This window comes from Ylistrum balloti, unplaced genomic scaffold, assembly GCF_031769215.1.
Source record: "Ylistrum balloti isolate Yb309-2 unplaced genomic scaffold, AGI_CSIRO_Ybal_v1 Utg369862, whole genome shotgun sequence".
Taxonomy (NCBI): Eukaryota; Metazoa; Mollusca; class Bivalvia; order Pectinida; family Pectinidae; genus Ylistrum; species Ylistrum balloti.
Genome location: NW_026782009.1, coordinates 148,222 through 159,216, shown reverse-complemented (window position 1 = coordinate 159,216; position 10,995 = coordinate 148,222). Strand labels below are relative to the sequence as shown.

Here is a 10,995-nt window from a genome sequence, read left to right as displayed (position 1 = left end):
CTGTTTTAGCACAACTATTTTATTTGTCATTTGATATCTAACTGCTTCATTTCTTTCTGTCAGATAATCTATCACACATGAAAATATAATTTCTTAATCTGCTGTATCAATGGCTGTCTTACCTGTTAAGTAATGGACTATGCCTTTTCAGTCATCGTTACTGTGGCTGAGCACCCGACACCAAGGTAAAGGTCATCTACCACGTGGTTTAGGAATGTGTGAAAAAATGTCTTTTATGTATGAATATTCGTCTGTCGTCAGAACGATATCATATTTATAGAGAGTGTTGAAAACCATTCATAGGACAGTGCTTTGATACAGTTATTGAGGATAATAATCTGTTTGACAAGTTTGCAATCAGAGTTGTGAAAGAAGGGAAAACAGTGGCTCACTTTCCAAGTGAACTGTCAAAAACAGCTAATTTTTTTTATCAGGCATAGTGGGAAAATTGTGGTAGTGGTTACAGAGGACACTTATTGACATTCCTCTGTTGCTGGTGGACTGGAAATTAACTGGGGTTTTTTTTTACGTTTCTCTGGAGTACATCTCCTTATAAACTGACTTCAAACAATTCTTGATCGTGACTAAAACGTAAGTAAATCTAGACTTATTGGTATCTGAAGGGGGGAGGGGCGCTTATAGGGACATGGGCTCTTATTGGGTCGAATACGGTACTATGTTTTCAAAGTGATTTTGAATAAGATATGCAGTACCTGTGTTTAAAATTAAATTTTCAAGGTAGATCTAAAACACATGGATTCATATATAACTACCTTTGGCTCTTGTGATACATATAGTATTTCAATCTTTAAACATCATTATAGGGGTTTATATGCATGCACATTTAAAGTCAGTAAAACATGACTGTTGTGATTGATCTTTACATATATTCAATTTTGGGTTATCAATTTGGGTTCTATGTAAACCTATAACTTCATGGTGAACATCCAGATGCAATAAAATATTTGTTTTAATTCTATGGCAGTGAGATATTTATAATCTTATTTTTCCAACTGGTACATGAATTTATATGAGATTGGTTTAGTTTTTTACCCAATTGTGTGATGTTGTTATTTGTGAAACAGTTTTCTGTAGAGACTCAGTGTGTAAAGTATAACTCATATTGTTTGTTATTGTGTATACATCGGAGGCCTGGATTTGGCGAGTTTTACACTGAATTGAAAAATTTCATGAAATTGTCATTGATAGAGTCAAAATATAATCACCACCAAAGTCAAAATATGTATTTATTTACTGATATTTATTAAAACCAGAGTAGTATTTTGTAGTTCCAGGGAATAATTATTTAGTATTGGGTTAGTATTGAGTAGTGCTGGGTATCTAGACGTGCCTGCAGAAAGCAAAGTAAGATCAGTTGGTTTACCCTAATTTCAAATTATTAAACAAACATCCCTGGTCAAACTGATAAAGGAAAACAGCCTGTGTTTAGGCTACAAGTAGAATTTTGTTACTTACAATGGTCGCACGACCTCAAACAGTAGCCCGAGTAGGCAGCAACTCCGCGCACTGGAAGCATAAACTTTCCGAATCCATGCAAATTTTATTGATGCTATAGTCTATACATCTATCGAATAATCCAAACGGCTCGCATGTGGTGGTAGGTGTGTTATACAGTGTAGTGAGTTAACTTTCAGTTCAGAGTTTAACGAAGATTAGGAACTTACTAATATACGGAAAAGTGTTGAATGCTAATTCTAATACTTTTCCTTAGATATTTTTAAATTCCAAAATCATATTTTAATCGTAAATGTGTCAATTATTTACCTTTATGTAAAGATAGACGCTGCTTGTTTAATTTTTTATCAATAACACTTTCAATGTTTATCGTCATAGATGTGTTCATGTCAAATGTTTACAGGAGTTTCTTTCGGATCAACAAGTGTTATGCGTTAACTTACACTTGATCTTGTCTCGCTCAACTCGTCACTTATTTACTGCAAAGGTTACGAGGTAATCAAGCGCAAAGATGAGTGAGACATCGCTATAAAGGAAATAGTAATAAGGGAAAAAAGAGTTCCACTTCCTGTACTACTTCCGCACCGGTAGAGTAAACAGACAGCATTTCTTCACAGTCATTCCTTCATCGAATTGTTCAATGACATGGAAGCAGATTGCGTTCATCACATTGAAATTCTCACCCGAGATGGAGAAGCTGTTACCCGGGAATTCGTTTCAAAATACAACTTTGTCTTGTTCGCTAAAAGGTCATGTTCACTCGCAAATCAATGGGTTCTCAAATCACGAAACGTAATTTTTGTTGTTACACAATCGAAGTTGTTAAACCACGCATCACAGAATAATAAAAAAACTTGTGATTTTATAAGCACTGATGACTTTTATGTAGTATCTACTGAGTTAGAATACAAAGGGACACAGACGAAGGAAAATGGGTCCTCTAAAATTTATGATGAAATCGACACGGTGAACAATGTGGCTTTGAAGGTCAAAAATGTCGGATCGTGCTTGCAGCGATTGAAAGCATGTGGGGCAACTATATTAAAGAAAGAAACAAAAATTGTAGACAATTTTGGAGAGGTAGATTTAGCAATTGTGAAATCTTGTGTTGGAAATGTGATACATACTTTGCTTAATTGTGATAAATACAAAGGTGCTTTTCTACCCTACTTCGATACTGTTCCCACGAAAGATGTACATTTAATTGAGAAAGCTGAATCAGAGACTGTGAATTTAACTCACTTTGACCACGTAACATTTGCTTGTGAAGTTGGTACATCATCAGCTGTATTGCAGTGGTATGAGGACTGCCTTGGATTGACCAGATTTTTTATGAACAGGTCAATATTACTTTTACACTTTGTGTCATTTTAATCGCTTTTACAGCATTACCCTTTTAATAAGTCAAGTAAATCTGGAGTTATGGTTACATTTCATCCAGTTTAAATGTTGAATATGAACTGTTTTGGCACAAGTTTGATTTTCTGTACAGCGTAGCATTTTACCAAAAGTTCAAAACTTTGATGTACAGCTGTAAAAAACTGGACATCTGTCTGCACAAATGTTTAATGAATGGTATAGAAATCAAGCGAAACCTAGGGTAGAGATTTCTTTGTTTTGCTTCACATTTTTTGTATTTTGTTTTCATTATTAATGTACATGTTTTAAAACATGTACTATATGCATGAGCATCAATATGATTAACAATATGATTAAAGATTTAGGTCCAATGAGAAAAAATAAGCTGCAAATTTAAGGTAATGTAGGTTGATATGGCATTCAAGACATACTTTGGTAGTTACACATACTAAAATGTGTATGATTATCTATTAAGTAAGTATTTACACTATTATTTATTCAATGATCTGATAAGTATTCTAATACAACATAAGCTTTTTCTGACACCACATCAAGTAATACATAGTTACATGTACATGATACAAGTATATATGTACATTATCAATCCAGGATTTGGTTTATCTTCCTATGAAGATATTGATTCTATTTTCTTTTTCATTTGAAATTGCAGTGATGAAGATGCAGATGATGGTTTTGTGATAAACACAACAGACATTGGTCTTCGACTGAAGGCGATGGAATACTGGCATTGTGCGGAAATTGGAATCACTGCACCCCAGCAGTCTAAGGATGGCAATGGTATCAAATTTGTCATCGCAGAAGCATTACCAGATCAAGGCAAGTTGTTCTGAATTATTGATATAAGTTAACAATCATTAAACATCAACAGAATAATATACATGTAGTTACTAATTTAATAAATTATGTTATCAATCTGTTTTATGAACAGTATTGATATTCTTAAAGGTAACTAATGGATTTGATAAATTACTTACTGTGGTAGCTGGTTATAATAGATTTACTTAACGATAATAGTTTTTTTACTATATTAACTATTTTCACTTACATAAAAAGTTATTTGGGAAAACAGCCAAAACACTTACGCAATGTCCTTTTGCATAACATTGTACAAAGTGTATGTGATGTGTTTAGATGTTACCAAATTTATACATGATAACATTTACCAAAAAAGTCCCCAAAAAACCCAGAAAATCAATTTCATCCATTTATGCATGAGAAAGTATCTGCAGATGACATTCTGTAGACTAGTATTTTCTTTCTCTTGAAAACTACTAGTACCATATTTGTTATCTAAAACCCTATAAGATTCCTCTTCATATTAGATTAATGAAATTCAGTCCCTGGTTTAAATGACAAATGAAATAGATTGTATGATTAGTCATCAAAACATCAGATGTACCATTTAATTAATATATGTAAACACAGGTCCAAACCAGGTGGCTACCTTCCTGACAGAGCATGGTGGGCCAGGCATACAGCATATTGGTCTCCATACACCAGATATAGTAACTACTGTATCTTGTCTGATGACTAGTGGTGTAGAGTTTGCTGAACCACCATACACATACTACACAGAGGTAAATAAATGACAGGTGCATTTAGTTAGACTTAGTTCTCTTTATCATGTAGGTAAGTATTAAACACTCCAGTATTCCAACCCAGTCATATTGCTAGTAACTACAGTGAAGTTGATGGCTCAGTGTCCCTGGTAAAGAAACTGTTTTCCAGATGATGTGCTACTTTGTGATCATAAGCAACTTAATTTATTTTTACTTTTATACCTCCTTATTTTACTAGTTTTGAGGTTTCCAGAGAGAAATATATGGTAAAATTGAATAAACAATTAACAGGAAAATGCTCAACTGCAAAAAAAAAAATAGCATTGTAATTGAATTTTGCATGATATAGTGCTTATAGATTATGCAGTAAAGACTGGATGAAGCTTTGAATGTATGCATGTATTGCAAATTGAAAGCATATCAAGTTCATGTAAATCGATGATTTTATTGAAAATTTGTATGTGGCAGGTAGGAAAGCTTGAGGACATAAAACAGATTGGTCAATGTGTGGCAATCCTTGAGACCAATGGTATACTGGTTGATATGGAGGTGGACAGAGAGACTGACAGTGAAGAAATACCTAGTGAGACACACAGCCAGGACCAAACAGAGACAGATGGACACAGCAGTAAAAAGTCAGTAACATAGTTTGATATTTTCATTTTTATCAAAAAAGGCAATAAAGTATAAATGTACTACTTAATCAAATCACAAGTAATCAACACAGACTAGTCACATGTGATGTAAGTAATATTATTGTCTACGTTAAAAATAAGTATTTAATTTTACCAAATAATGACCTGTAATCAATATGAATGATACAAGTTTAATAGATATTAGGATACAATAAAAACAAGCTGGAAAGTTTAAATGTTCAGTATATGTATTCTACTGATGCTGGTAGTTAGATATTAGTGTTGGGAATCGGGACAGAAAATCACTATCGATTAATCGGAAGCCTGGAGCGATTGATTATCAATTGTTCAATCGGACCGGTTTGTAAGAAAACTTTATAAGATGTATGTGTGGTTTATGTAATTATGTTTATGACACAATTGTATCCATTATTGTATGAAATTATGAAAGCCAAAAAACTTCCATACCGCCGATTTTACAGTGCCAGGATAACAATACAGCTCAAAGTCCTCGGCCATGTTTTCCCCGTCTTACAACGAGACAAAGGGAGTGATCTCTCCTCTTCCACTATTTATACTATTCACCGCAAAGAACATTTTTGTAAACTCAATAGTTACATGATTTCAATCGATTGTCGCCAACATCATGTCTCAGCGATAACTATCGATTTTTAGCGACTATCGTCCCAACACTATTAGATTAGTGTAGATTGGTATGATCCACCTTCCAACACTTTAAGAAAATGTCTTCACTACCTCATCTATCAGCACACTGGAGGGTCAAACCAATCTCTAACACTCCATTAACTTACTGCTGGCTGAACTGGAAGTCAACACTTTACCTAAATAAACCTCACTATGGGTTTATTGTTGACACGCTATAAAATAGAATGACTTGATTAGATGTCAAAACTGCTTGGTAAAGGGATACAAAATTGTTGGCATAACAGGGAATGTGGGACGAGTGTACATCATGGGTATTGGTGTGATGCAGAGTATGCCAAGGAAGGCCAGGAGTACCAGGCAAGTGACGCTGGCGTAAGTGCCGACCTAAGTGGTTCCCGGCAATACCGTATCAGTAAGGCAGCGGCTGTACACATACCAGATGTGCGGGAACATTTAGTTAACACATGCATATATATCTGTAAATAAATTCCATTCTTGTTTGTACTGTTGCTGGTCATTTGTACCATTCATGTCTGCGGAAAAGAACCAAAGAAAAACGTTACATTTTGGTGGTAGCAGTTTTCAACAGACATGATAGCAACAGCCTGTAACACAAAAGATGACATTTTAACCACCATAAACAAACTAGAGTCTGAACTAGACAGTTTGCGCACCAAAGATAATAGTTTTCAGACACTGACCAGTTCAGCGAGAGACAAGACTTCAGACGTTGAGTCAAGACCTGTCAAGAAAGAACCTGTCAGCGAAGACCTTACATATTCCCAACAAAGGCTTCTTAAAAAATCTCAAAAGGTATCTGTTCTTGAATGGAGTCCTGGATATATGGATGATAGCGAGAATGAGAGTCTACAGCACATGGAAGAGCGACATGGTGTAATAGGCGAACAGAGGATGACTCGTTACTGACGCAGTGCCATATCAATCAGCAGCCAAAAAGACACAAAGCAAAACCTCAAACCACAGAAATGTATGCTATACGCCAAGCAAGTGACATTTTTGGTTCACTAAGTATCAGAGGACAGTGTTTCTACAGATGCAGCCAAAACTAGCAGCAGAGTAGTATGTGCTCACACTCCAGCCAGTTACCTTATAGGTCTATTTCTCACACTCCAGCCAGTTACTATATAGGTATATAGCTCACACTCCAGCCAGTTACTATATAGGTATATAGCTCACACTCCAGCCAGTTACTTTATAGGTATATAGCTCACACTCCAGCCAGTTACTTTATAGGTATATAGCTCACACTCCAGTCAGTTACTTTATAGGTATATAGCTCACACTCCAGCCAGTTACTTTATAGGTATATAGCTCACACTCCAGCCAGTTACTATATAGGTATATAGCTCACACTCCAGCCAGTTACTATATAGGTATATAGCTCACACTCCAGTCAGTTACTTTATAGGTATATAGCTCACACTCCAGTCAGTTACTTTATAGGTATATAGCTCACACTCCAGTCAGTTACTTTATAGGTCTATAGCTCACACTCCAGCCAGTTACTTTATAGGTATATAGCTCACACTCCAGTCAGTTACTTTATAGGTATATAGCTCACACTCCAGCCAGTTACTTTATAGGTATATAGCTCACACTCCAGCCAGTTACTATATAGGTATATAGCTCACACTCCAGCCAGTTACTATATAGGTATATAGCTCACACTCCAGTCAGTTACTTTATAGGTATATAGCTCACACTCCAGTCAGTTACTTTATAGGTATATAGCTCACACTCCAGCCAGTTACTTTATAGGTACATAGCTAGTTAACATCCATTAACAACTCCTGGTCATTAGCTAGCTTATTTTGTGTAATGATTGAGGTTAGAAGGCCAGTCATTCCTGCGACTATATATCTAATGGTCATTTGTTTCCAAAGCTGCATACTTGATAGACATTATCAAATATTTTCTAATATTCAATGTTGATGATATTTAAATTGTCATCAGACACAGATATAGATGTACACATCAATATGTGGTAATGTTTGTTCATGTGAACCTTAAGATCATAAGGTATTTGACAATATCAGTATTGCCATCCTGTTGTCAAATAATATCTGGTGATGGTCTTCAAACTCAAGGTCGACATACTGGATTAAAGGTTAAGTAGGTAAAAACACCTTTTATATGTGGTGTTATTATCTCTTTATTTATGATTTTGTTATATTTTTTGTAATTTGAGCAGGTCATGATAATATGGCCAATATCAGGACAATCTGACAATGCCACACAGCTGCATATGTGTGAATCACTTCACATTCATATGGTGCCAGATGTTAAGTAAGAAAAGTACTGATGAGTTTTACTGCTTTAGAAAAAAGAAGACTAAACCACCTGTTTCATGTTAAACTTTTATGTTTGAAATATTACTCTAAGTCACATTGCTTTTCACAGTGGTAAATACTTTTATTTGTTTTAGGTACTTGATGCAGAAATTCACCAAGCCTCTATTCGATAGAAACACCTTTTTCCTGGAAGTGATTCATCGCTGTGGAGCTACTGGTTTTGGATCTGGTAATATCACAGCTCTATGGAGATCTGTTCAAGCATACATGTCTTCTCAACAGAAACCTCCAGTAACAGCAGCCAGTTGACAGCAAACATCTCATCCCTAGCTATGGAGTTCCGTCCATGTATCCATGTCTTTTCCCAGCATCATTGTCCAGCTGATGGGAAATTTCTTGTTCTAAATCTTTTTTATCTACAACAACTGAAATTACTCAGTACAGGATTTACATGCAGTGAAAGAAACTGATTGTAGTTTATATTTTCTGTGAATTTTGATGAATTTTTCGATCTGTAAGTGGAGATATTGTATATGAGGAAACTATACTCTCTTTGGCTTGCATTACCACTTCGCTTTTCCTAGTGGTTTATTAGTCCTTAAAACTTGAGAACGTATACTTTCAGCTTTAAAATGAAACTTTAGCCCTTCTTTTGATTTTGCTCAATTGGTAAAAAGGTGAAACAGACAACAGTGAGACTGTGGCAACAGTTTCCTTGTAATCTGAATCTCATTAGACTTTTTATGAATGTAAATCTCTGGAAGAAATCTGTGTCTATGATAGATGTTGTGTTTTACAGTAATTATAAAACTTTATATCTAACAAGGGATATGATAACTGAATCTCCATGTAAAACATAAACCCCTAGAAGAAATCTGTGTCTATGATATGTGTTATGTTTTACAGTAATTATAAAACTTTACATCTGTAACAAGAGATGATAATTTAATCACCATGTAAAACATAAATCTCTAGAACTTATCTGTGTCTATATCTTGTGTTACACGGCTGAGTGTTCAGTGTATAACCTGATTAAAAAATCTTCCTTGAAAATTAAGAGGACACAACTTTGAACGATTAAAGCCCTTTTGTAACATAGGACATCATACAATACAAGAAATTTTGCCTAAGCAAAACTTATCATTGCACAATATATCCTGTCTATTATAGTTGAACAGAACAGTGTGACCTGGTAATGCAGAACATACTACAACTGTATACAGTGTAACCTGTCAAGATATATGTTGTAAAGTGCCAAACATGAATAAATAGAATTATTTCAACATCTGCAATAGAATTGATTAATTTTTATAATAAAAATTTTATTAGATCTTCCTTATAGCAAAAATTAATTTAAGAGTTTTTATAGGTTCAGTCTAAAGTTGTACATCAGGCCACTGAATTAAAAGCTTATTGATCTTAATTGGTTTCACATTTTAGAACTTCTATAATGATGCTCTGATTTTGGGAAATATCCTCAAAGTTGTCTGATATTAATTAATTTCCTTCTTAATTTGGAATGCAAACTCAACACAAAATTCATTGTAGCCACTAATGACAGAATCATAAACTAGAAATACATTGATCTCTTCATCAATTCATTATCTTTCTAGCCATCCAGGTAATACTTAAGGAAGTAATTATGTAGTGATACTTAACACATTACATTCCAATAGGGTTGACATTACTGTTGAATACTTAACATACTGAGGATACAAAATTTATTAGTACAAATATATATACTAGCATGTATATATGTACTGGTTTTAAACATTCATCATCATATGTATTAAATGAAGTTATATTTATTGTTAACATATCATAGTTCAGTATAGATCTTGGACAAAGTAAGTTCAGTATAGATCTTGGACAAAGTAAGTTCAGTATAGATCTTGGACAAAGTAAGTTCAGTATAGATCTTGGACAAAGTGGTATGTACTATTCTTTGTTTCTATGTGTGTTTTCTTATTAAATTGTTGAAAGTTTTAGGCTTTATTTATTCATTTATATATTATGTTATTTTGCTGAAGGCGATGAGCTTATTGTACAAGTGGTATGAATTATCATGATTTTGACATTCCTTTTCCTTAGTTTGAATACTTTAACCTCCAAATCTAAGACAAGGTATGACCAATAACACATTAAAGTAATCCCTTTATATAGGAAATAAATTTGTTGAATATATAGGAATTTTAGCATCAACTTTCCAAGTTTCTGAAACGCGCTGTAAACTACCTGCTGTAAACACCCCTCTTCAGCGGAGTGTGTGTGTTGTTTGTGTGTGTGGGATTGGAGGTGGGTGGGTGATGGGTGTCAAACTGGAATCACCCTGCCTGGATGTTCACAAATCTTGACCAGAAAACTCCTGAAATCGGGAAATGATTTCAATGAAATGTCATCGGTATGTTAGAGGTGAAGTGCACATGCACATTTTTATGTCATTTCTATGCATTCAGCTCACAGACACTATGTGCATCATGTATTAAGGTGCAATTCCAGTCAGTTTGGTTGAGACAGTTTCAGCCAAGTATATAAAGCTAGGTTTGCAATACAGGCCCTATGGGCTCCTGTTTTAGCAGAAATTTTGGTTGCAATGGTAACCAGGTACACACAGATATTTGTGTGTAGGACAGAAATGCTTGGAACATTTTTATTCACACATAGTTGAATTGTGTAATTCATCTGTTCCTATAATTTGAGACCTAAGATGTTTCCAGAATTTTTACTGTGGAATCATAATGGTGGCTCCTGCTCAGTGGTCTTTGTGATATTGTTTGATCAATCTAAAAATTGATACAATGCGATGCAAATGCTTTTGGTGATGTGCAGGGGTATGACTTATTCTCATAATGACAGTTATAGTTACAGTTTCTGTATGCAATTATTGTGGATGTGCAAATTAATCCTTTGTAAAAACTGATGATGTGAAAAAGTTTTAATGTAATGTAAGTACATTTACAGAATTAC

General features: G+C 34.5%; 1 protein-coding gene across 1 annotated transcript; it reads left to right on the top strand.

Moving 5' to 3' along the window:
* The first annotated feature begins 2,091 nt into the window (after positions 1–2,091).
* Positions 2,092–9,817, top strand: LOC132545895 (4-hydroxyphenylpyruvate dioxygenase-like protein). The gene is made up of 5 exons (XM_060209576.1): positions 2,092–2,816; positions 3,506–3,672; positions 4,282–4,433; positions 4,884–5,050; positions 8,163–9,817. The coding sequence occupies exons 1-5, from the start codon at positions 2,122–2,124 to the stop codon at positions 8,335–8,337; spliced, it is 1,356 nt and encodes a 451-aa protein (XP_060065559.1). The 5' UTR covers positions 2,092–2,121; the 3' UTR covers positions 8,338–9,817.
* Positions 9,818–10,995: the final 1,178 nt, after the last annotated feature.

Coding starts and splice junctions, on each gene's coding strand:
- LOC132545895 (XM_060209576.1), top strand. CDS start 2,122: ATGGAAGCAGATTGCGTTCATCACATTGAAATTCTCACCCGAGATGGA. Junction 3,673..4,281: donor AGAAGCATTACCAGATCAAG/GCAAGTTGTTCT, acceptor ATGTAAACACAG/GTCCAAACCAGGTGGCTACC. Junction 5,051..8,162: donor GATGGACACAGCAGTAAAAA/GTCAGTAACATA, acceptor TATTTGTTTTAG/GTACTTGATGCAGAAATTCA.